The sequence below is a fragment of the Lynx rufus genome, unplaced genomic scaffold (assembly GCF_022079265.1).
Source record: "Lynx rufus isolate CCGP_SWC_20201006 ecotype Redwood Valley unplaced genomic scaffold, mLynRuf1.p SCAF_6, whole genome shotgun sequence".
NCBI lineage: Eukaryota > Metazoa > Chordata > Mammalia > Carnivora > Felidae > Lynx > Lynx rufus.
Genome location: NW_025814878.1, coordinates 80,875,403 through 80,903,194, shown reverse-complemented (window position 1 = coordinate 80,903,194; position 27,792 = coordinate 80,875,403). Strand labels below are relative to the sequence as shown.

At 37.1% G+C, this 27,792-nt stretch overlaps 1 protein-coding gene across 2 annotated transcripts in view; it reads left to right on the top strand.

Moving 5' to 3' along the window:
• The window catches only part of RIMS1 (regulating synaptic membrane exocytosis 1), a 488,816-nt gene that overhangs the window by 255,429 nt on the left and 205,595 nt on the right, over nucleotides 1-27,792 (top strand). For both annotated transcript variants that reach the window (XM_047101823.1, XM_047101822.1), the window contains exons 5-6: nucleotides 6,265-6,605; nucleotides 10,036-10,901. In XM_047101823.1, the coding sequence (XP_046957779.1) occupies nucleotides 6,265-6,605; nucleotides 10,036-10,901 (1,207 nt within the window). The remainder of the gene's footprint in view (nucleotides 1-6,264; nucleotides 6,606-10,035; nucleotides 10,902-27,792) is intronic.

Genomic DNA, 27,792 nt, shown 5'->3' with positions numbered 1-27,792 from the left:
TCACTGACTGAGCCACCCAGGGGTCCCTATTTCATTATTGAAATTAGGAGTTTATGCCATTAAAAGTAGAAAAATGAGATATCAAGTTTTAGGAATACTATGTTGAACACACAATAATCTTATTAGTTTTCTTCATAATGCATAACTCTAGGAGATAAGATACATATGAAAATTTTACCTTATCAATAAATACATGTGAAAAATGAAGATGTTATAAAATGTATAAATCCATTTGGATATGGGGTGAACCTTTAAATGAGGTCATATAGCTATAAACATCTGGAACAAATTCTAGGAACTGCACAATGTTCAGAAAACTGGAGAATGGAGTGTATGTGGGAAACAGCTGTTGATGAGGTTGAAAACATAAGAAAGAACCATAGTATGCTAAACAAGAGTTATGATGATATCTTGAATACAGGGAGTGATTTTGTCAAATTTAAATTTTGGAAGATGTGAAAAGGTATGGAGGATTTATTGCAGGGCCAATAAAAGGAAGAAGAAAATCTATTAGGCTATCAGTTATAGAAATCTTGATAGAAAGAGATCATGACCTCAGATTAGTCAGTACAGTGGGAATAGGTAAGAGGAAGCAAATTTGAGTCATTATATTCAGGAATCAGAGTTATTATTGGAAGAAGCATTAGGGAGAGGGTAGGTTAGGATCACTCACATTAATTGCTTGATTTGCTGTGTGGGTGGTCATACAGTATAGTAATCACCAATTTAATTTATTAAACAAATACTAATTTATCGTATAAACTTTCTGAAAAATATTTTTCAGAAAGGGTTGTGATTAAAAAAATAGAAGTCCTGTTTCCATCTCACATGGAATCTATTGGAATAAGAAATGCATAAGAGCAGAAATGGAGCTCTGTGTGACCTTAACATTTAGTAAGAGTGAAGAAGGAAGATTTTTAGCAAGGAATACAAGAAGAGGTGATGCAAGTAGGATGTAGACGAGAACAGAAAATTATCATTAATATCCAGAAACCAAAAAAAGATAGGTAGTCTTAAATTACATACACTCTATAGGAAAAAGATGAGAAAGTGTCTATATGTGAAATTAGCACCATGGAAGAAATCACTAATGTCTGTGAAAGATAATTAAATACAGCTTTAGAGACTGGAGTCAGATTATTGAGAAATAAAAGGGATGTAACAAAGTGGAGAGAGTATTAATTTAGGTTACATTAACAGGTAGCTTGATTTTAAAGATTTTTAGAGAAAAATCAGTGGCTAGAGAGAGAACAGGTCAAAGACAAAAAAGTTTTGATTATTCTAAATTCTTTAATAGTTATATGCCAAGAGGAAAGGAGAAATAGAGAAGGCAAGGTTGAAGACGCAGGAAAATGAAGGGGTCAGTGATGGAGTGAAATCCTCACTGGGCAAGAGGGGTGGTATCCAGAGTGCGGGTGTGAGCATTTACTTTCTATGAATAGAGGAACATCTTATATTATCATGTCAGTCAGGAAATATAAAGTAAGGATTGGTGTGTGTTTGGATGCTACTAAAACACAAAGATTCTTGGGCTGAATTAAAAAAATAGTTAAGGCTTTTGCTATATATAAAAAGAAATGCATATCCAACACAATTACACAAATAGATAACCTAAAGGGATAGGGAAATGTATCTGCTAAAGAGGAACCAAAAGAGAATAAAAATACCAGTATTAGAATTCAGTTCACAAAAATTCCACAATGGATTCCCTACATTTTATGCTCAACTTAACACAGCAATCAGAGGGACCTTATTATAAAACCTGAGATATATCAGTTCACTTCTCTGTTCATGTATTTTATAAAACTTCCAAAAGGAAAAAAATAAACTAATGAAATAGCAACAGCAATAACAAAAGACTGGGAGAAATGCACGTGCACTCTAAAACAAGTACCAAAGAGAACTCTCTTATTGTCGTCTGCTTAGTAATCAATTATTTTCTACTGTCTCATCTATTATTGTCAAAAAAGTTGAAATATCACCTTAATAATTTTGTCCCCAGTTTCTGCTAGCGTGAGTACCTTCACTGAATAGAGAAAGTAAGGAAAATGAGTAAAAATATTCAGAAAATGCAGCATCTATAATAAAGCTGAATATCTCCTGTTTTCTTTTTCATGTTTTTCAAAATGTTAGTATAACTATTTTTGAATGCTGTATTAAATACAATTCAGTATTTCACATTTTATCTTTGTAAAAAGTCTTCATGCTTATATTTATTCTTCATGTTACAGAGAGAAAGAGAGAGATAAAAATTGAGCAGGGGAGAGGCATAAAGACAGGGAGACAGAGAATCCTAAGCAGGCTCTGTGCCATCAGTGCAGAGCCGAATGTGGGACCAGAAATCACGGACTCTGAGATCATGACCTGAGCTGAAACCAAGAGTCAGAGGCTTAACTGACTGAGCCACCCAGGTGCCCCAGATTTTTATAAACAAGACAATTGTGTTAACATAGGAATTCTGTACCTCACTGTCATCACTAATCACCTTAGTAATATCATTGAGAGTAAATAAATCTAAGGCACATTTCTTCTGCTCTGTATGTCTGGATCTGTAACATTTCATGTATAAAGTATTTCTTACATGTGAATATGATTTTTCTGCCATAAAATGGTCTATTGTATTTCTTAAGGATTCTCTAGGTGGAATTTAAAATGCTATTAGTGCAAAAGTTCTGAATAAAATTTTCCAAGGGTGTCTGGTTGGCTCAGTCGGTTAAGCATCCGACTTCGGCTCAAGTCATGATCCCCCAGTTCATGAGTTTGAGCCCTGCATGGGGCTCTGTGCTGACAGCTCAGAGCCTGGGAGCCTGTTTGGATTCTGTGTGTGTGTGTCTCTCTCATTATGCCCCTCCTCCACTCGTGCTCTCTTTCTCAAAAATAAACACTTAGGAAAAATTTTAAAAATAAAAATTTTTCCCATGTTCTTCATAATTCTGATGTATGGCATGGAGTTTCAGAAGCCATATTCTATCACAATAATCTTTCATTTAAGTTTGTGTTTGGTTGCTTAACATCTGTAAATTGTTAAGATAAGGTATTACACAGACTTTAGATTAGTTTGGAACACATCCCAGGGTACCTAATCAGGGTATAATCCTGCATGGTGCAGTCTTTAAATTTAAAAACGTGTGTGTGTGTGTGTGTGTGTGTGTGTGTGTGTGTATTTTAAATAAATTGGGTTGTTTGTTGTTTTTTTTTTTTTGGTAGAAATATTTGTATCTTGTCCTTAAAAAAAAAACAAACCAAAAAACAAAACAAGAAAGGCTCCCCATCCCACTTTTGGATTATTATCCCATTTTTTTGTATTATCTGTAGTTGAAGGCAAACATAATACTTGATGCTAAATTCAAAAAGAGGCTTTATAAACATATATAACTGTGTTGCTTCTTAGCAACGGTTTGGCTCATTTTTAAACATACCGAAATGTTTGACATGAACTGCATTGAAAGGTACAATAACAAATGTTCCACTGTGTTGTCATCTATTTTCTTTACAACTTGTATAAACAGTTTCTTTTTTATTAGTGAGCTTTGCGGCAAGAGTAATTTATATAATGGTAGAGATTGGGAGATAGTATTTTAATAAAAAAATATTTTGTTTTTTTATAGTTAGTTTTGCTTTCAGATTGGAGGATAGATTGACCACACTTATAATTAATTTTGAAATACACATTTTAAAACGTGTACACAAGGAAATAAAACATAGGAAAAATTTGGACTTAAACGCTATTTTTCCTCTTAAAAATAGACAAAATTAATGAAATATCCAGACTTAAGTGAATAAGTAGTATTTTGAAAATATTAAAGTAGTTGCTTCTACTTACTAGCTGTAACCTTTTGAATCAATATGAAATGAAATTAAATGACTTTTAATATTTAATATTAATAATAATAATTTGGCAACAACCATAATTTGTCTGCTTTTATTACTCCTGTGGCAATTCTGCACATATTCAAGATTTGGAACCTGTCCAAATCTAGTGATTACTTTTAATTGGCCCATTTTTATAACACTTAAAAATATGAAACAATCAAAATAAGATTATTTTCTAGAAAATATTCAGATGTACAAAGAAGTGAAGAGTCTCCTTTACCCTTCTTATACCCATGTTTAATGCTCCTTTCTGCCTCTTTTTTTTTTAACTTAACTTCATTTTGGAATTTTTATTTTAATTATATGTTTTATTGTGTTTTCTGTATGGTTTTAAAGGAAATTTATATTTATCCTAAATATACTTTAATATTTTTTTTAAAAACCTTACTTTTGATGATGAATAATACTTGCTTACAGTGTAGTAAATACAAATTTATTGTCTATTTAGGTGATACAAATAGTCTGAGATTCTTACCAATCTCTTTGAACTGCGTAATTTCAGACCTTCTCATTACTATTTTGTCAGCTGAAGAGGCAATTCACGAAGAAGTGCATCACCTGTCCCCCTCCAGGGTCTGGATAGAGGAGAATCAGTGTCACTGTGCATGGAGTCCTGGCCTTGGGGTATTGCCCCTTATAATGTTATCCTTGATAAGACTGTGTTCAACTGATCAGAACTTCTGAGGGACCTTATCATGACCTAAAGATATTGTGATACACTGTGCACAATATAGTATTATTTGGGAAGCATTGTAAATTACAGATATGTTCCATATTTCCTTTATTTTGTTAAAGGCCTATGAAATGCACTATGTATCTTGTTTAACATCTTAGCATATGGGAATTCAACTAACTGCTTTTGTGAATCTAGTTTCTTTCATTTCATGACCTGAGGAAGGGTAGAGGAATGAATTAAGCTTTGTCAATCTTAAGCTTTTTAGAGTAAACATCTCTAAGTCTTAGTTTTTCCTATATTATTAATTCATTTGAGTTTTCTTTCTTGGAAAGCAGCAGTTCTTAACAGTTCATCTATACACTCTTCCTTGTTAAAAATATATAACTTCTCTCCCTTTTTTTCTTGTTCTAACTTTAGCTTGTATTTTATCTTATTTTATAACTACAGTTGTTTTTCTCCTATTCATTCAAATGTTTTCAGTGGTACATTTTCTTTTTGCCAACTAAATAAGGCTTTGTCTTTTACTATCTTAATAGTTAACTGTTAGTTAACTGTTAACAGTTACCTGTTAATAGGTGACTGTTAACAGTTAACTGTTTCTCAATTACTGTATCTGGAATTTATTCACCCTTATGTGATATTTTTGAGTAATTGTTGACTGAATCAGTGTTTGTGAAAACAAGGGCCTGAAGTTTGGTGAACAGTCTTTCCTGTGGGTGCTGTTTCTCAAGTACAAAGGAAAACTGAAGTGTGTTCAGAAGAAAGCAACTGAGGCAGGGAGGTGGAATTATACCACAAAGCAGAGGTACTGGTGATATTTGAAAAGAAGGCTCATGGGGCCATAGGCACCTATCTTGGCTCTGTGTCTACTATGTTTTGCTGCTATTGTTATTCATTACTTCTGTTACCATCATCGTCCTCGTTGTTACATTCAATTTTAAATGTCACCAAGAGGAGAGCTGATATGTAGATTTATTTTAGGTGGTAATACATCTTATAATTTATCAGTGGATATGTTGCTAGATGACTGTTCCAAAATAGCTCCTCTAGTGGAAACTATATCGGAGTAGTCACAAATAAATAAACCTAGCCCCAAATTTATTGCTTTAGTAAATATGTGTGTGGAAACTTTTATAGCATAATATCAACCCGAGGGTAGTTTATTACTAATAAACTAGAGAAGATATACAGCTTGACCTTTCCTTTTGTGTCTACCTTTTATTGTTTGTTCCTTATGAATATCTTTTAATATTGGCTTTAATAATGCATAAAGTTTGAGAAGACCTATTTTCTAACTCCTTCAAGACATTGAGGTTCATGTACATAAATATTAATTCTATAGCTCCTTGCATTTTTCTAATCAATCAACTACCCTGCTTAGAACATTTTTACTAACAGATATTTTAAATGAAATTTCAGAGTCAGTCATATAAAACGTGAGGGATACATGGTAAAAGGAAAGTCAGAATCACGTGGTTAAGAACACCAAGAAAAAAACCCTACTCTGGCAACTTAGAGGTGCTTTGGTTTCAGGTGGGTGCCACTCTAGGCATTCATGTACTTAACTTGTGCAAGGATCATTTTCACAAGAAATTTGGAAGGATAAGTATAAAGATTACAACCATTTTTTTCCTTAAAAGATATTTTAATGTGATAAACATCCATCATTTCCAAATGGCATAGAAAATTTATATTGTTCTCTCTTCTTCAAATAGGTTATGTGGGTATGCAATTTATGTCGAAAGCAACAAGAAATCTTAACCAAATCTGGGGCATGGTTCTTTGGAAGTGGCCCTCAGCAGCCAAGTCAGGATGGAACCCTAAGTGATACAGCTACAGGTGCTGGTTCTGAGGTACCAAGAGAAAAGAAAGCACGGCTCCAAGAAAGATCACGGTCTCAGACACCCCTGAGCACAGCAGCTGCCTCCTCCCAGGACACAGCACCTCCCAGCGCACAGCCAGACAGGAGCAAAGGGGCGGAGTCCTCACAGCAAGCCCTGGGGCCTGAACAGAAGCAGGTTTCATCGAGGTCTAGAAGTGAACCTCCAAGAGAGAGGTAATAAATAGTTCATTAACCCTGTAAACAAAAGACAAGATTTTATATTGAGAGAAAACCTATTTTCAGGAATTTAACTGCTATTAAGAGGAATATGTGGAGGTAGTACTTCTCAGGCCCCACTTGGAAGGCAACAATAGCCCTGAGGTGCTTTGTTTACCTCTAGAATGTGTCATTCCTTAGGAGACCTTTATTGAAAAGCTTTTCTTTCCTAACATGCACGGATGTAAAAAAGTTACTAACTTCCAACCTTGAATTCAGAAAAGTTCTTAGATCATTTATTTACTTATAGAACTAGCACTTTAATTTGAAAGTGTGCTCTGAGAAACTATGACCTGACACAGTGGAGGATGCACAGCTATATTAGCAAAGTCTTTTTGGAGGACATTTCTTTTATGCTGAGCTCTGACAAGTGACTAGGAATTAACCAGGTAAAGAATGGAATGAGTACTCCAGGTATATGCACAGGCATGTGGCCTGAAGAAACAAGTTCTCATGAGAGAACCTAAAGGATGCCCACTGCCAGGAATGTGAGTAGCAGAAGGGGAGGGCATGGTAGAGTTGGGGAGAGGTGGCTGGTTAGGTATCAGGGACCAAGTCATACTGGGCCTATTGGCCAAGTTACATTTTACCCTAGGAATAATGGAAAGCTATTGAGGGTTTTAAGCATGGGCTAACATGATCAGATAACTTACTTTAATTGATTCATTCCTTCATTCAAACAATGCATTTAAGATGAGATAGGATGCTACGCACTGGGAGACCATGTTAACAAGGAGGACATAGCCCTGTTCATCATGAGATTGGTAGTTTGGAGCATCTCACATTCATTGAATGTAGTTATTAATCAATCCAGTAGCCATGTGTATACTATAAGCAAACACTGTGCTAGGAACCAGAGTATAAAGATGATTAGGACATGGTCCCTTTTCTGACAGATCCCAGGGAAGTTACCACAGACTATCCTAGAGGAGACAGACACCTGAGCAATTAACTGTACCAGAAAGCTGATTTGATCAAAGCTAGAAGATACATTGGGATCTAGAAGATACATAGTACTTTGGAAGTCACAGGAAAGAGAAGGTGCCTTCTGAATTAAGCCTTCCAGGATACCCAGGAGTTGTAGGGTAGGCAGACAGGAAGGAGAGGACATTTCAGAAAGAGAGAATGGATGCACCTGAGCTATACAGAGAGAACACACAAAGGACACTAGAGATACTTCAGTGAAGGTATAATGGATAGCTTTTGGTGACAAACTATTGTGGGTTAAGAAGAGACAAAAATATTGGAGGTGCAATTTGGGATTGGTCAGAAAATGATACCTGTAAATAAGAGAATTTGGAGCTCTAAAGTTTCTAAAGGGAAAATATGAATCCTGTTTTTGACATATGGTAAAAAAAAAAAAAAACCCAAAAAACAACAAACAAAAAACTATAAAGAAGTCAAGAATAAGAACTGAGAACCAACTTTTTGTTTTAAACTTTTAAATTAAATTTGAAGATTTATAGAGACAAATGCTACTGCTGATTATATAAATTACTTGTGATGATGTGACTACATAAGAAAAGAGTGAGGATGTTGAGGGTATGGAAGGAAAAGAAGAGATGGGTGGCAACTTCAGGGAGATAAGTGAGACCAAAAGAATGGCAGGCAGTCTGTTTAAAGTTACTGAAGAATTCTTCATCAGGAGTTAGTGGAAATGGAATAATTAGAGGTAGAGGTGGGGAAACGCATACTCGGGGAAGCAAAGATCAGAGAGACTGCAGAACATCTTTCGTTTTTATGACACTCCATATAAAGCACTCTCCATAAAGCACTTTCACAGATGGCCGCTCCTTTAATGCTCATGTGAACTTTGCAAGGTAAGCATTATTTATCAGCATTTCAAGGAAAAATTTATTCAATGTAAACTTCTAACAAGATCAGCGATGCCTTAATGAGCTACTAAATATCTGTAGTACAATCATCACACTTGTATGAAAACTGTATTTGATAATTAATATATGTTCCTATTAGACTCCTTACATTGTAAACCTGCAGTGGCACCCTTGCAGTTCCACCCTCTTACGACAATCTCTTTCACTTCAAAAGAACAATGTGCACTAAACGTCTTCAGCAGAATTTGCCATGCTATCTTGCTTACCTATGCCATTTGAACCCCTTTATTCTTTCTACTACTACTACTACTACTACTACTGCTACTGCTACTACTACTACTAGCCCCTCCTCAAACTGACCCCACAGCATATCGTAGTAACTACTACTTTGGTGACCCACAATAGAAATTGCCCTTTTTCTCATCTTGGTTTTTTTATTTTTTTATTTTTATGCATGAGGTCTGCTTTTGGACTTGAAATAAAAAAAATGTTTCCTCTGGAAAGCCTTCTATGGGCCTCAGGGTTTCAAAAAAAAAATAATAATAAGGCTTAGGTTGTTCCCACTTTAATTGCATGGTATATTGTATAGTGTCAGGGTGCTTAGACAAGGCCCTTACTTTTGATAAATTCTGGTATAGTTGCTGGAACTTTCCCAAATTAGGTGCACTCCAGTATACAAGAAAGGACTGAAAGGGCAACTGAATGATATAGCTACAAGATTCAAAGGTCGCCAAACTCCTTTCCTTTTATCTTTGCAGTACCTTAAATGGGATGGAGAGAAGAGTAGAAACAAAACCATTTTTGTTTTATTTTGGTGTTTTGTTTTTTTGTTTTTTGTTTTTTGGACTATGTTCTAAAATGAGGGAGATGGAAAGGAAGAGGAGAAGAGAAGGAGGAAAACTGAATAATAATTTGAAACATTTCAATATTTCTATTGCCCAAGGAAGGTAAAATGAAGGCTAAAGTTCGGTCATTTTCTTTCCTAACCATCTCCCTTAAGTGTTTGGGTGCACATAAGCTTGTTAAAATTACCTTTTTTCTACTATTAAAGAAGTGCTACTAGGTTTGATTTTTGAAATGAGCATACTTGTATTTACATTTCTTTAAAAGCTTCTATTATAATAAAAGATTGCAGATAATGTATTGTCTAGATGTATATCAAGTATATATATTTAGAATTGAACTGATATGTGTATTCTTGTGCTACTATATTTTACATATTTTAGTTTCATCTAAAACATTTTCAAGTCTTTCATTCACAAGCAGAAGTTAGCATAAAACGTGTTCATTTATTAATTTATTGGTGGTTTTAATTAATCTAGTTAACTTATAGGGAATTTTAAATGTGAAAACAACTTTTAAAGTTCCTTAGGCTGCTGTAATATAAAGGAGCTTTAGTTAGAAAGCTAATCAGATACACAGGTTTAATGTAGTTCTTTATCAAATCGTTTAATTAGACATCGGATTATAACGAATAATCTGGTCTTCAGTTTTAGCTTTATTTTTAGCTTTACACATTGCTTTTCTTCTTGACGTTCCTTTGTGTATCACAGGAAGAAGACTCCAGGGCTCTCTGAGCAGAATGGCAAAGGAGCCCAGAAGAGCGAGCGGAAACGCGTGCCCAAGTCCTCAGTGCAGCCGGGAGAGGGGGCCGTGGAAGAACGCGAGCGGAAAGAAAGGCGGGAAAGTCGACGGCTTGAGAAAGGACGGTCACAGGACTACCCAGATGTGCCGGAAAAACGAGAGGATCGCAAAGCGGTGGACGATGAGAAGCAAAGGAAAGAGGAGGAGTACCAGACCCGGTACCGCAGCGACCCGAACCTGGCGCGGTACCCGGTGAAACCACCGCCGGAGGAGCAGCAGATGCGCATGCACGCCCGGGTGTCTCGCGCGAGGCACGAGCGGCGCCACAGCGACGTGGCGCTCCCGCGCACTGAGGCCGGAGCTGCGCCGCCCGACGCCAAGGCCGGTAAGCGTGCACCGCCCCCCGCCAGGGCTTCGCCGCCGGAGTCGCCGCGGGCCTACTCTGCCGAGAGGACTGCGGAAGTCAGGACGCCGGGCGCCAAGCAGCTGGCGAACCACAGCCCGCCGGCACCCAGGCATGGGCCAGTCCCCGCAGAAGTCCTGGAGCCCAAAGCCCAGGAGCCCCTCAGGAAGCAGAGCCGCCTGGACCCCAGCTCGGCCGTCCTCATCAGGAAGTCCAAGCGCGAGAAGGTGGAGACTATGCTGCGGAACGACTCTTTGAGTTCTGATCAGTCGGAGTCCGTGCGGCCTTCCCCGCCGAAGCCACACCGGTCCAAGAGAGGCGGCAAGAAGCGGCAGATGTCCGTGAGCAGCTCGGAGGAGGAGGGCGTATCCACGCCGGAGTACACCAGCTGCGAGGACGTGGAGCTGGAGAGCGAGAGCGTCAGCGAGAAAGGTAAGGGCTGGCCGCGTGGACCACGAGCACGGAAGTGTTTGGGGCTCAGAGGCGCGCGTGTGCAGGGGTAAAAAGTTTCAAGTGCCTTGAAACCTGCATGGTAATGCCTGTAGTTAACACTGCTGTATGGTATGTTAGAAAGTTGCTGAGACTAGATTCCAAACTCATCAGGAGGGAAAAACAAAAATTCTAGCTAGATGAGTAGATAGATGCTAACTATACTTATTTTGGTAATCGTTTGGCATTATGTATATGAAATCATGTGGTGTACCTTAAACTTAATACGGAGTTGTATGTCAGTTATAGCTCCGTATTTTCATAGAAGTGGAGGGGAAAGTGCGACTTGGAGTGCTCACAGACATAGCTTCACAGGGAATAGAATAGAAGGTTTTAGCTTGCTCGCTTCCTTTGTTTCTTTTTGGTAGGATTTTGAAACATAATCACAGGCTTCAAATTTGGGTTACAAGAGTTCTTAATGACTTGTGTTCTTGTCATTCTGGGAAATTCAGTGTGCAGTCTTGTGTTTTTAATTTATCATTTCTGGGTGATTTGTCTGGGGGGAAAAGCTTCTTTTCTAGAAAACCATAACTATTCCTGATAAAGGGGAATGTACCTCTTTACTTACTTACTTATTTATTTATTTATTTATTTATTTATTTATTTATTTATATTTATTTATTTAACATTTATTTATTTTTGAGAGACAGAGACAGCGTGAGCAGGGGAGGGGCAGAGAGAGAGGGAGACACAGAATCTGAAACAGGCTCCAGGCTCCCAGCTGTCAGCACAGAGCCCGATGCAGGGCTTGAACCCACCAACTGTGAGATCATAACCTGAGCCAAAATCGGATGCTTAACTGACTGAGCCACCCAGGTGCCCCAAATGTACCTCTATTTTTTTAATGCTTATTTATTTTGAGAGAGAGAGAGAGGCAGAGAGAGAGCACGAGATCCAGAATCCCAAGTAGGCTCTGTGTTGTCAACATAGAGCCTGATGCAAGGCTCGAACTCACCAACTGGTGACATCATGACCTGAGCCAAAATCAAGAGTCGGTTGCTTAATTGACTGAACCACCCAGGAGCCCCTACAAAACATTTTACAGTGTTGTGTGATACGCTGACTTTTTTTTTCTGTCTTGTCCTGCACTGTGTACTATACCATAGCCACATGTAGCTATTTAAATTAATTACAATTAAATAAACTTAAAAATTCAGTTCCCCAGTCACACTAAGCCACAGTTCAAGTGCTCAGGAGCAATCATCACAGAAAGTTCCTTTGGATAACATAATGCTGGTCTAGAAAATATTTCAGTTTAATGTTGAAATTATGTATTTGTTTTGAAGATTCACATCATTCTGCTGCTGTTCACTCAGATTTAAATTGGCTACAGTCCTAAATTTGATGGTGGTGATAATCATCCTTGTAGTGCTTCTTAGTTATATTTTGAGGTGACTATTTTTACAGTTTTTTGGCTTGTTTTATAGTTGCTAAATTATGTGCTAAATATTATAAATTTATAAAAAAGTAACTTTACCTCCTCATCTTCTCTATCTTCAAACTGCATGGCTGTGTCCTCTCCCCTTCTATGTCCTCTGTCTCCTTTCTCTCTCTGTCGATAGATAGGTAGGTAGGTAGGTAGATAGATACAAGTATAGATGTAGATATACATATATAAACACATGTATCCATCTATTTATCTGTGTGTCTAGATAAATAGATAGGTGAGTGGATGGATGGATGAATGGATATATGTATTTGGGAACAATTAAGAAAGTTTACTCTGGCATTATAATTATTGCATCTCAAGTTAAAATAACTGTTTTTTGGACAGTGATTTTGGAAGAGATTATGTAGCAGAATGTGGATGCCATGTTTTAAGTTTCAGGGTCAAGGGAAGACTGTCCCCATGAAATAAAATTTAAAGGGCAATGGGAGACAGAAATTAAAATATTCTATGCATATGGGATCATTTGGCTTTTTAGTACACTTTCTGATGACTTATGTTTGACTTAGAAGTCAACATGGATACACTTACGCATACTGTCTATGGTCTTTTTAAAAGTCCCAAGGTGAGTGTACTCTTGCTGCCTCTGTGACCTAATATTGTTTTGTGAGCACATATTTTATTTCCCTGAAATAATAAACTGTTAAATTAAAATGTAACTGGATGTGCTTATTTGGTATGCAGATAGCTCTTAACGGATATATATGTATATGTATATGTATATGTATATGTATATGTATATGTATATGTATATGTATATGTATATGTATATTTTCCCATTTCTTAAAGAACTCTACATCAGCTTTTTCTGAATATGTGTTTTAAATCACAGTGGGCATAGAATCAGTCAGAATTGAATCTCACAATACCAACAGATTATGAAAGAAAAAAAATGACAAGTGGCATGGGTAATTGCAAGGATGGAATTGGTGTAATGTGAGGAACTTATTGCCTCTGCATATTGTCTTCCTTCCTTAGGAATTATCATTCTGGGGACATTAGTTGACTATATACACTTCTGAAGTTGAGGTAAAATATCTTCTTCTGGGAACACAGGGGCATCACATGTGTATTTATCTGATTCAGACAACTCTGTTTTCTCTGATAATTAGTCTGTTTTCAATAAATGTCTTGAAAATACACTCCAATCAAAGTAGTTGTCTTATTCTAATAGTTTAACCAATCCCAACTGTTTGCCAAATGAAACAGTAACTATAAAGAGCATACATTTTTTTAGAATCAATGTAGCATAGAAATTTTCCTATTTCAAAGTGAATTAGAAATTCTGCTCTCTGCGCTATTAATGCCTTTGTTACCAAACCCCACTATTGTCTACTAAGGACGATCTGGGGAACTGCCCTGATAATCTGCAGTATCCTGTGACTCTGCACAAGTTACTTAACTTTCATATGTCCTAGTTTTCTTATTGGCACAATGGAGCTAAGAGTATCTGTGTGGTATTATTATTGAGTGGTTTGATGAGATGGTGCATATAAAATAGGATACTAAATTAGCATTCTTCCTGTCTTGGTTTTGCTCGTGCTACCTATACCATAGATATATAATGTCACAGTGAGTGTGAGAGCATCATTCATTTACATAACTGCAAAGAAAAGGTGTGAGAATTATATTTATGTCTTATAGGATCTAATGGGGTGAGAAGAATGATTTGGGAAGAGATTTCTTAGGAGAGTGGCTGCCATGTTGTGAGTTTCAGGGTCAAGGGAAGATTATCCCCATGGAATAAAATTTAAAGGGCAGGGGGAGACAGAAATTAAAATTGCATTTTAATTATAGCCCATTATTTTGGGTTCTGGTCTCAGTTCCAATATGTGTGTGTGCAGCGGAGTGAGTTTCCACACCAACAAGCAATTCTCATATGCCAGCAGGATGTCTGAGAATTCAGCTTAATTCAATTCTGGTATTACCTACCCAGAGATAGCATCAGATCCCACAGGTTAGTATCTCATTCCCAAAAGACTGCCCTTCACTTCAGATGCCAGTCATAAGCCCGGGCTGTTACCAATGCTTCTGACCAACTGGCTGTAGATCACAGGTTCCCACAACCTCCTAATGGGTTTGATTAATTTGTTAGAGCAGCCCACAGAACTTAGGAAACCCATTTACATACTAGATAATTGATTTATTATAAAATGATATAACTCAGGAGCAACCAGATGCAAGAGATGCATAAAGCAAGTTCTGGGGAAAGGGTGCAGAGCCCCTCCCTACGCCATCTCCAGGCATGCCACTCTCCTAGCACCTCCGTATGTTCCCTACCTAGAAGCTCTCTCAACCTAGTACTTTTGGATTTTTATGGAGGCTTTATTACATAGGCAGGGTTGATTAAATCATTGGCCATTGGTAATTGGTTCAACTTCTAGTACTCCTCTGTCAGGAAGTCAGGGGGCTAGAACCTAAAGTTTCAGTCCGCTAATCACATGATTGATTCTCCAAGCAACCAGCACCCATCCTTAGGTGTGGTCCAAAAGTCACGTCTTTAACCTAACAAAAGATAGATACCTTTATGGCTTTCATCACTTTGGAAATTCCAAGGATTTTAGAAACTTTTTGCTAGAGAGGCACCTGGGTGGCTCAGTCAGTTGAACATCTGACTCTTGATTTCAGCTCAGGCCATGATCTCATTGCACTGTTAGCCCAGAGCCTGATGTGGGGCTCAATCCCAAGAACTGTCAGATCAAGCCCTGCATCAGGCTTTATGCTAGGGTTATAACCTGCTTGGGTTTCTCTGTCTCCCTCACTCTATGCCCCTACCCCACTCATTCTCTCCCCCTCTCTTTTCCTCTCTCTCCCTCTCTCTTAAATAAATAAATAAATAAATAAATAAATAAATAAATAAATATCAAATGGAGGAAAACTGGAAAGCTTTCATACATTTTAAAGGGATAGCTGTTCTTTTTTTTTCTTTTTTTTTTTAACAATTTAACTGCTGATTTTTATTTTTATTTTTTTAATTTTTTTTCAACGTTTTTTATTTATTTTTGGGACAGAGAGAGACAGAGCATGAACGGGGGAGGGGCAGAGAGAGAGGGAGACACAGAATCGGAAACAGGCTCCAGGCTCCGAGCCATCAGCCCAGAGCCCGACGCGGGGCTCGAACTCACGGACCGCGAGATCGTGACCTGGCTGAAGTCGGACGCTTAACCGACTGCGCCACCCAGGCGCCCCAGGGATAGCTGTTCTAAATGAAAGTAAGAATGAAGTTTTTGTATTTCCACATCTTTCATTTTGATGTGAAATTGGATTCTTGAATTGGTTCACATTGTTTACAAACATGCTGTGGGCCAGCCAGACACATTTACTGGCTGGATCTAGCCCAAGGACCACCAGCTTTTTATCTCTGGACCTCCCTGGGGTCTGGGTTGTCTGTTGTCTATGCATAGCCTCTGAACCTCTCTTATGAAGGTCCAAAACTCTTGATACAAAGCAGTATTTAAGATTGCACATTTACATTTAGTCACAAAAATATATGCACTGGGGTCTAGCATTCCCCTCATTTTAATACTGTTTACTTTTAAAAAAAATTTACTGTTTATTTTTGGGAGAGAGAGAGAGACAGAGACAGAGTGTGAGCAGGGGAGGAACAGAGAGGGAGACACAGAATCTGAAGCAGGCTGCAGGCTCTGAGCTGTCAGCACAGAGCCTGATGCAGGGCTCAAACCCACAGACTGTGAGATCACGACCTGAGCTGAAGTCGGACACCCAACCGAGCCACCCAGACACCCCAGTACTGTTTACTTTAAATACTATTTGCAGATCCTCTGTTCAAAAATCTTGGGTTCAAGATCTTGGGCACCTGGGTGGCTCAGTCGGTTAAGTGTTCAACTTCATCTCTGGTTCATGAAGTTCTGCAAATTCATCTTGCAGTTTGTGAGTTCAAGCCCCCCATTGGGCTCTGTGCTGACAGCTCAGAGCCTAGAGCCTGCTTCGGATTCTGTGTCTCCCTCTCTCTCTGCCCCTCCCCTACTCCCTCCCTCCCTCTCTCTCAAAAATAAATAAACATTAAAAAAAATTTTTTTTGTTCCTCAAGGAGCTCAGTAGAGAGGCTTGAGAAATAAAGAGACAAAAATGGTGCCAATGTGGAGGAGAGAAATGGCACCAGTTCTGAGAAGAAACAAAGAAGTATTGCTGCCTTGATCAGGAGAGTAAGCTACTTACACTTACAAGGAATTTAAAGTATAAATCCTCAGACAGAACTAGTTAGAAGAAGAGCCTGGCATTGGATAACAGGATTTCCTTTTTTTATCCCCTTCTGCTTACTGACTTTGAATAAACTCAGAAAATACAACACAAATTGATTGTGCCTGTGAACTTTGAAAGTACTCCATGAATGACTTCTGAGGTCAATTTGTATAATAAGGGCTTATTGGTTTGTTTGTAGCTATTACTGCTAGGTAGTATTTATCAGTCCTTTTAGGGGTATGTGATATCTGGTTTATTCTAAGAAATGATACCTGCAATGGTATCAAATAAGACTATGTATCTTTAATTACAGGTATGAATTTTCCACCTAAAGACAAAGACAGTTTCCAGGGACCAGAGCATAGGTTTTAGGTGTTATGAATTATTGACTATTAAGTTTAGGTACATAGCAATTTAATCATTGAAGAATAAGGAAAAAGAATTGGAACCTTTGCAAAAATCAGGTACTAAATTCTGTAAATGAAAATGTAGTTCTCTATGTTATTCTTTAATCATTAAACTAAAAATATTGGGAGTATCCTCTTTTACCTCCAGCAATACAGTGCCTGCTGCTCATAGAACTTTTAATTCTGGCCAGAAGTTATTGATTTACTTATGTTTTTTTGACAGCGAAGAATGCATCTTATATCCTTTTGATAGTCTTAAGAGGGCTTGCAATTAAATACTTGGTCAGGTTTATTTATGTATTAATTTATATGTAGTATTACATGAATATTGGATGATACACATGATACTAAACAAAGTATCTATAAGAACTTACTGCATTCCAGGCATACTGTGCTAGGTTCTAGAGGTACAGTGACTAAATAAATAAATACGCACATATACATAGCCATCATTTCTGCCCTCATGACATTTTTTATTGGCTATTCAGAAGACTCTGACTGGAAAGTTTATACAGAGATAGGATACACCAAGATAAAATCAGGTTCTGTGGTAAGAATTTGGCTACATTTAAAAAAAATTATAACTTTAAAACAAATGCAACTTTAAAAGAGGTTCCTCTTCAAATGGCTGCCCAAACTTAAGCATTTATTTTTCTTATCCCATGAGATCCCACAAAAGTGAAGAAAAAGGAAGTGAGCTATGAGTACATGAGATGTTCTTGAGAAGATGGAAAGAAGAAAGTAGCCTACTTGTGGGCATAAGAGGTTTCCAGGTGAACAAGAGGATGTGGTGGTGGAGAAGACTGTTTGCTGTGAAGTGCCTTACAGAGACTTACGGCTCAGATACTAGGTTCCTTAGAGCAGGAAGTGAGAAGGAAAGCTTTAGACTGGCAGATTCATTCAACATATGTTGACAGAGTAGCCATTTATTCTCCTTACTGTTCCCTTCTCTTTACTTCCTTGTATACAACAAAAGCTACCCCACGTTTAATCCCTAGATAGAAATCAAGAAAAAAATCCAGTGGACTGCCTGAGCAAAACTCAGATATTGGGGTTGTTGCACCCCCACCTTTATAGCTTAATGCTGAGCTGCACACATTGTTTACCCTAAAGTGAAGGTTATTAGCTCTCGAACACCATTCATTCACAGATGTTAGAGACACTGTTAGTGTCCATTTGAATGGCATTGATAAGAAGACTTACATGGAAATTCATACCAGCTACACACAGAAATCCAGCCAGTACTCAATTTTTTTTCTTTTTCAAGTTTTTATTTAAATTCTTTTTTTTCATGTTTATTTATTTGTTTTGAGAGAGAGAGAGAGAGAAACTTAAGCAGGCTCTGCACTGTCAGCACAGAGCCCTACATGGACTCAATCTCACAAACTGAAATCATGACCTGAGCTGAAATCCAGAGTCAAACTCTTAACTAACTGAGATACCCAGGCACCCCTACAAGTTTTTATTTAAATTCTATTTAGTTAACATAGTGTAAAATTAGTTTCAGGTATAGAATTGAGTGATTTCTCACTTACATACAACATCCAATGTCATCACAAGTGCCCTCCTTAATACCCATCATTTAACCGATCCCCCTGCCCACCTCCCTTCCAGAAATCCTCAGTTCGTTCTCTGTAGTTAAGAGTCTGTTTTATGCTTTGCCTCTCTTTCCCCCCATGTTCGTCTGTTATATTTCTTAAATTCCACATATAAGTGAAATCATATATGGTATTTGTCTTTCTCTGACTGACTTCTCGTAGCATAATACTCTTGAGGACCATCCATGTCATTGTAAATGTTAAGATTTCTTCTTTTGGGGGGCTGAGTAATATTCCATTGTATATATACACCACAACTTCTTTATTCATCATTCAATTGACATTTGGGCTCTTTCCATAATTTGGCTGTTGTTGATAATGCTGCTGTAAACATCAAGGTGCATATATCCCTTTGAATCAGTATTTTTGTATCCTTTGGGTAAATACCTAGTGGTACAGCCAGTACTCAGTCTTAAATATGAATGAACAACAAAGGCTACAAACTATGAAGAACGCCAGCAAGAGGCACTAGAAAAGATCAAGATAAACAAGTAGACCTTAGAAGTAAGAAGTAATTCAAGAGCAAAAAACATAGTACAAAATGCTACATTCCTGGTTACCTTTGATACATTCTGAACTGTCTAAGCCCCATCCCCAGGGCAACTTCCCCACCCAAACACACAGATACTCTGTGTAAAAATTTTTTTGAAAAGTTTAAGTTATTAACCAAGCTTAAAAAGAAAGCTGTGGCTACCAAAACCCATAACACTGAAGCACTTGGGCACAAATACTTGACAAAATATAAGACTATATGACTGGACTCAGGATCACAAACTTGCCTCAGGTATGAGTTAATTATCCTAACCAGGAAGTAAAATAATCTTATCTGATACATTAAAATAAAAGCTATTGTAAAGGCTATAAACTCTTTTTGGTCCAAAAGAGGTAAATGTGAAACTGACCCATGAGGAAATATATTGGAGCCCAGAGGATGAGCCCAGAGATCATAATTTGAAACATAGGAGGAAGTTCAACAACATTAAAGATATGAAGGAAAAAGGGAAAGTATCTGTAAGCTTTTGGAAGTTAAAATAAACCAGCTCATATACACAACAAGAAGAGTTAGACTGCCCTTACACTTCCTATTAGCAGTGGATTCCAGACTAGAGTTGTTCAATGTTTCTCAAGTATGGAAGAACAAAACCATTTTGAAATACAATTCTGTGTACATCTAAACCCTCAGTCAACTCCAGGTTCTCAGAAAACCTACTTTGCAGTCTCCTTCCGAGAAAATTATTTCAAGATGTATCACTCAAGAAAAACATAATAATAAGAAAGTGGGACAAATGGGAAACAAGAAAAACTGAATCAAGAATCCAGTGCAAAGAAATCCCTGAATGACATTATGTGCAGAAAGCAGTATGTACAAATTAAAACTGGAAGTCATTTCCAGGAAGTTCCAAGAAGAAAATCTTTGTTAAGAAGAATGTCATGGATTCTAAGAAATATCCAATGACTAATGAATTACATGGCATTATTGACTGAATAAGGAAAGGCTGTCTCTTTTTTTTTCAACAGTAAAGAGGAACACTGAGAAAACAAAAACAACCACTATTAAGGAAAATCAGGTTTCAAATATGAGGCAAACAAAAGTGTGACATTATTTTATTAATTGAAATAGCCCATTCAACTATTAGCCTAGGCACATTTTCCTCTGAGTGAACAGGAAGGCTGGCAGTTCATCCCTAGAAAAGGAAATTTAATTTTTGCATATCATTTTTGCTTGGTTCTGGAATATTTATATGTAATAATATTGTAAGTGCCACTTACTGTTTTTCAAGTTTTAGAGTGAACTCCCTTGCTCATTTAATACTTATGTATGTTTACATAATTGAATATAAATATTTTGTCCATGTCAAAATAAAGGTAAAACTGGCCAATATGGGGGTGAGAGGATTTGGGCAGGGAAGAAGTGCAGGTAAGCACATGAATATTCTCATCTAAAATGGTCAAAAGTTAAAATAGCTTGTTGAAATTTTAGGACAAGAAATACAGGATTATGTATACATATATATATTTTTAAGTGTTTATTTATTTATTTTGAGAGAGAGAGCAAGTGACCACGGGAGGGGCAGAGAGTGAGGGAGAGAGAATCCTAAGCAAGCTCCACACTGTCAGTGCAGAGCCCGATGTGGGGCTCAATCCCATGAACCATGAGATCATGACCTGAGTCAAGATCAAGAGTCAGATGCTTAACTGACTAAGCCACCCAGGCACCCCAGATTTTGTATATTTAAATATGGAAGTATAATAGGAGAAATTGGTTTGTGAAAGCAAAGGATGTAAAAAAGTGAGCTAACGTCTCTAATCAGTTTTTTAAATTTTTTTAATGTTTATTTATTTTTGACAGAGAATGAGAGACAGAACATGAGTGGGGGAGGGGCAGAAAGAGAGGGAGACACAGAATCTGAAACAGGCTCTAGGCTCCGAGCTGTCAGCACAGAGTCCGACTCGGGCCTTGAACTCACGGACAGCAAGATCATGACCTGAGCTGAAGTCAGATGCTCAACCAGCTGAGCCACCCAGGCGCCCCATAACATCTCTAGTCAGTTTTAACCATAAGTATTATCTTAAAATTAGAAACCAGTGGATAATGTCTTCGATAAGGCTGTCAATATACAGAGGCAATTTATTTTTTAAAAATTAGAGTACTTTCCATTAGAAGAACTAAGAAAATAAATATTTAAAAATAAGTTTGAAAAGTGGAATAATAGTGTGAACAGATAGGATGTGAGGGGAAATGAATTATTGTAACTACATATCAGGCCCATATTTATTTTAATTTTCATCATGTGCATGAATAGGAATACATAAAAAAACTGGTATCTAGTGTCCCCTTCATTAAGTTGTAAATAACCAGATTTGGTATCTTCTGGGTCTTTTATAACTGGCATTTTTGCCACCAGAACCTCAAAACAGCAATGGATCCATGTAGAATTATAACAGCATTGGCTTCTCTTTTACCTTTTCTACATAGTATTTCATTGAGTTCCTAGTGTATGACAGGCACTTACCAGGCTTTGGAATATATGATTAGAATATAGCCCCTGCCCATAGTGACTCTCTCAGAAGAGCCCACCTCATTTCTTTTGTCGTGTTTCACTTTATGTACTTCTGCTTAGCCCATTCACACAGAGGCTGATGAACACACTTTTATAGACGTCTGCCTGCACTTCTTAACTTTCAACCAAGTACTTTCTCTAGCTTTTTATTTAATTTACCCTCTTGATCTATACAGACAAGAGAGAATACTGTAGGACCAGCAGTTGGACAGGTTGACATTTAGCACCAAAGCCCAACAGTTTTACCTGGCCTGGTTTTTGTTAATATTATAAAGGACAGAGATGAGAATATACACAAAAGAGAAGGGAGACTACTGTCTGGTATTGGTGAGGGAAAGATAAGTTTCTTTCTCCCTTTCAACTACTGAGAGAGGCATGATTTAGGGTGTTAGATGCTACCGTGTAAATGCCTTAGAGGGATTCTGAGAACTAATTTCTTCTTACAGTGAATATGGAATGGACATTAGCAGTTTTAATCATCTGTGCAATTTAGATCTTAGGAAGAGATTGAGAGGACACAAATAACTCCCTGTGGTGTGCGTATATGTATGTGTGTGGTCTGAGCTAATTCTAAGAATATGTGTTAAGCAAATTTTGGAAATTGTCATGGTGAAAAGCTGGCTTTTTCAGAGCTACAATTTCCGCCTAATATATAACTACTAAAAAATCTCCTTGATTCTAAAATAAGAGTTGTGATTAAAAGGAAATCCTATAAAAAGGAAAGAAATTAAGCCTGTAAATCTAACATGATTATACCCAATAATATTTCTCCTAAATTAATCCATAGCTGGAAATATTAGTCATTTAGTTACATCTTAAAGATATTCCTATTCTTGAATCAGGAGAAACTAAATTAAAATCTGGGCCACATTTTCAAAAATAATCATACAAATTTTATGTGTAATATGTGCTTACAATTTTAACAAAGAATGTTTTAAAAGATTCATAAGTAAAGGTCATTTTAAGGGGAAACATTTATGCTTCAAAATACATTTAGAAAAAGATTTGATATTGAAGATTTTAGTGCCACTATTTTATCTCAGTAAGTTGTTCTTCAGTATCCTTTTAAAATGCAGAATCATACTGCAGTGTTTTTGACCCATTTTATCCAGTGAATGAGAAGGTTGTCCTTACTTTTGGTTCAATTTAACAAAATAACAGAATCTTAGACCTGGGAGAGAATTCAGAAGCTACTGAACAGGGAAGGAGACATTATGGGTGTTGAGGCCTGCCTGATTTCCTGTCCCTGAAGCCATTTTCTCTTTGTAGTTGGAAGAGCTTGGAACTCAATTTGTCCCCAGCTCCAGCCAGACCCTCTGAGGATTAGCATTCACAATTTAACCACTTGTTCTGTTTGCAGTCTAGACCCAGCCCCAGCAGCCTGGCTTCTAACCTATTCCTGAGACCAGGCACCAGATTTTTGCCATGTTTTGGTTTTGTCCATGGATCCAGTTCTGCTACCCAAGTCGCTCTAGAACTAAAACATTGCCTTGCCCTCACCATTTCCTGGCCAGAAATTAGAAGCTGGACCTCTGGATACTGACTTTCTTGATGCCAACTGCCATATTGGAAGTCCAGATATTACCTTGTACATCATTCTTCTTCATACATTATGGGGTATCTCTGGTTCTTATGGCTGTTCTGGATTTAATAGTTATTGCCTGTAACCATCTTCTTTGAGTGTTTTGTACTAATTACTGAGCTGAACTTCTGTGGTTAGGTTTTTTTGTTTTTGTTTTTGTTTTCTAAGCACCTGTCCCATGCCCAAGGGCATATCTAACTTTAATCCCCAGTAAACTCTTCTGAGTCTGAGATAATAGTGTATACTTTTCCAGGGCACCTGGGTGACTTGGTTGAGCATCCAACTCTTGATATTGGCTCAGGTCATGATCTCTCAGTTGTGAGATCGAGCCCCACATTGGGCTCCACGCTGAGTGTGGAGCCTGCTTGGGATTCTCTCTCTCTCTCTCTCTCTCTCTCTCTCTCTCTCTCTCTCTCTGTCTCCCTCTCTCCCTCTCTCCCTCTCTCCCTCTCTCCCTCTTTCTCTCAGGCTCTCCCTAGCTTGTGTGCGTGCATACTCTCTCTCAAAACAAATAAGCCTTTCTTGTGCCTTGTAGATGATCATCTCCTTCCTGAGCCTTCACACTGCCTTTCCTCTGTGTGTGTCTGAATTTTCTTTCCTTATAAGGATACCAGTCATACTGGATTATGGGCCATCCTAATGACTTCATTTTAATTTAATTATCTCTGTAAAATCCATGTCTCCAAATATGATTATATTCTCACTTGGGGGTGAGGACTTTAACGTATGAGCGAGGGGCACAATTAGGTTCATAGCAATAACATTCATAGGAGGAACGAGATTAAGGCTTCTCCATACTTGTGTACTTACATGATAAATACAAAAGTTTTGCATTTGTCTCCTTTGTTTTTCATCCATAAAAAAACATAAGATCATCAAGAATCTTACTGATTACTTTATGAAGACAATTGATATCCAAGATAACGAAGAGAGAGTTTTAGGCACAGCCAGAGACGGAACACATTGGGTATGTTTCTTAACCTCTGTAAGCCTCAAGTTCTGCCATTGGGAATAACTGTTCATATCCCATGCAGTAGTTGTGAAGATTAAATTAGATAATCTGGTATGGCTTCTGTGTACCTAGTACCTGACAAACAGCAAGTGCTCAATAAATACTTTTATTTCTATGATACCAAATAGGATGTATAGATAATTCATGCTACAGAAACTCAGAGGAAAGCCAGAATCCTAAGGTTTCATTGTGGAACTGGGGTAGAATTTGGGCAGGAATATTCAATGTGGTATTCTAGTCAGAGAGTCTGGCATGAACAATGAGAGATGCTGAGCATATACACTGTTCTGGGAACTGTAAGCTTAGAGACTTGTGGAGGAAAGAGAGCCTAGAGGTTACTGATCAAGGGAATAATTTTAATCCCATATCTTTCAAGAACTGAATTACCTTGGGCTACAGAATGAGAGGGATGGATTATATTTGTGATCCTCATCCTTGGGCATACCTTAGAATCCTCTTTAAAAATTGTCAGAGCAGCACCAAAAGAGATTCTGATTTAGTCATTGTGGAACCATGCCCCAATTTATTTTAACATGTGCAACTAAATTGAGAACTATAGGACTAGTTCAGTGCACATTATAATCACTTGAGAAGCTTCCTACAAATGATATCAGTGTTCAAGCTCCCAAGCACAGAAATTCTGATTTAATTGTTCTGGGTTGTGGCCCAAGCATTATTGTTTTTTTTTTTTTTTAAGGATCACTTATGCTAATTCCAGTGTGTAGTCGGGGTTATGAATGGCAGTTTGACAGTCTTCATTCAGGGACTTTTCCAAATCTCAGTCCTGACCCTTTATAAATTATGAAGTGCTGGTTCTTCCAAGAGAATTTTAATTTTGTATCATATGCGAACCCCATTTTAAAAAGTTTCTTATTTATTTGGGGATGTATTTGGCTGGAATAAGTACAAAATGACTCAACTGATGTTTTGAAGACAGAATAAAGAGTTGTATGTATCCAGATAGATTTTAGAACTCCGACCCTGGTACCCAGGTACTTTAAATTAATTTTCTGACAGACTAACAGGTGTGAATTCTGCCTGGCTGACTAGTGCTTAGGAGCCCACAAATGAGAGAGGGAGTGACCTTGGAGGAGTGACCTTGGAAATGTCTAAAACAGAAACCAGAAGTCATGCCTGTATAGAGCTAATAGGAAAGAATTCTCAGAATCTGGAGTATTCTACAAATGTGAGTAATTATTACTGTCCTAACAGTTGGTTGTCCCAGTTGGGTTAATTGTAAACTCTTACAAATTGGGTCTTTTCATAGAGAATAAAATCCAAAACCTAAGCCAAGATCGTCAGTCCTCATAGTTTAGCACCATTTTATCCTCACAGACTCACCTCCTCTAACACTGTGCTCCTTTTTTTTTTTTTAAGTTTATTTATTTATTTATTTTGAGAGAGAGAGAACACAAGCAGGAGGCTGAGAGAGGGAATCCCTGGCGTGCTCTGTGCTATCAGCATGGGGGAGCCCAGTGTGGGGTTCAAATTAAAAAATGGTGAGATCGTGACTTGAGCCAAAACCAAGAGTTGGATGCCTAACCAGCTGAGCCACCCAGGTGCCCCAACACTGTACTTTATGCATATCATACACATTTCCATCTCTGCTGTTTGACACTTGATTTTCCACTCTTTTAAATGCCCTTGTATCTCTAGTCATGATTTAAAACTAAAACTAAATTTCACTTCCTCCTGTATTCTCTTGAAGTATCTAATTTTATTTTTGACATTTGTATGTTTGTGTCTTTTCCTGAAGGAAATCGATTGTAATTTTAAGTGAAGACATCAGATTTATGCGTTTATATACTGGTTTATACTTAGAGTGATAGTTTATATTTACATACGTAGAAATGTAGTTGTTGGATTAAGTTGTACACTGCTCGATGTTTCTCTATTTTTTAAATGTGTGAAGCTAATTACAAAAGTAAGAAACTAATAACTTACATGTTTCAGTAGAGAGAAAAGATGTACCCAAAACTACAGTTAAGGATAATTGAGTCTGAAAAAGAGTAACTTCCTGTCTTCTAATGCTTGGTCTATCCCTTTAGTTTATTGATTTAATGATTGTGCATGTGGAAAAAGTATTTCAGTCAATAGGTACCTGATCACTAGATGGCACAGAATTATTTACTTTGTTTCTTGTGTGATTACAGTTTACTTCTCTGTTCTCAGAATTCTGTTTCTTTAATTATTTTTAGTAATTTGGACATTAATTAATTCTTCAAGCTATAAAAAGGAAATCACAATATTGCTATTACTAGGCATTAATTTAATACATATTTTAATGAAAAAAAATTTCAGTTATACACAGAAGAAATTATATTGTGAATTACAGTAAAGAATTGCTATTAGATTTTAAGAAAGAAATAAAACAACATCAATTACACCAGCAATAATTGTGTAAAATAAAACCAGTTCACAGAGAACTGACTTATAGCTGAGTGGTCAGAAAGGAAAGAGCTGAAAATTTAACTGGCATAATCCCCCAACATTTTAAATTAGGTTTAGGAGGTTCCAGAGGGAATAGTTTCTTTGGGAAGCCATGAATCAGGTTAGAGATTAAGAACCTTTGGGAAACCATGAGGTACATTAAGCAGCATCATCCAAGGCCTTCTATTTTTCAATGAGGAGGGCACTTGGGATAGTGATTGAAATTACTCAAACTCAGTCTGGATGGTTGGAATCAAAATTATGCAAGAAATTGTTTGTAGCCCAATTAATGAGGAAATTATCAAATTTATTTAATAGAACCCTCACCTCTAACTGACCTCTTTGTGTTTAGTTTATAAAATACGATTGCATCTCAAAAAGCATTTTATCATGGGTATCGGTGAATATTATTATAAAATATATAAATTGGAAGCTAGCTCTATTTTCTGATTAAAGGGCAGTGTTTAAAGGAATACTATATAGCCATAAAACATCTATTATATATTCTTATCTTTATGGCATAAAAATATTTTTGTGATAGTTGAGAGAAAGGTGTTGCTAATTGTATATATACACTATATGGTATGTTTTTGAAAAAATACTTACATTTGTATATAGAGAAGGAACTGAAAGAATGTACATCAAAATGTTGATCATACTTACATCTGGATGGTGATGCATTCTTCATTTTTTTGTTTTTATATTTTTAAACTCCTACCGTACACATATTCCTTTGTATTAATTTAATTTGGGTGTTCCTTTATTTCTTTGCTTTGCTTTTTTTCCTTTTGTGTCTTCTATTAGATTGATTGAGTTACTTTCTGAGCCTATTCATTTATTTTAGAGCTTAGGATATTATACTTTTTTTCCTATCCTTCAGTGCAAACCTAACTTTTCAGTGCAATACTTACTTTTATAATTGTTTTATTAGCAAAATCTAAAATTATTATCTCTATGAAACAGGACTTTAGCATTAATATTACTGTTATCTAGAATAGGTCCAGCTTGTTGTAGAACATTTATATAAATAAATGTTAATACTATTTTTATAGCTAATATTTAGATTTACCAACGTATTTAATATGATTTACTG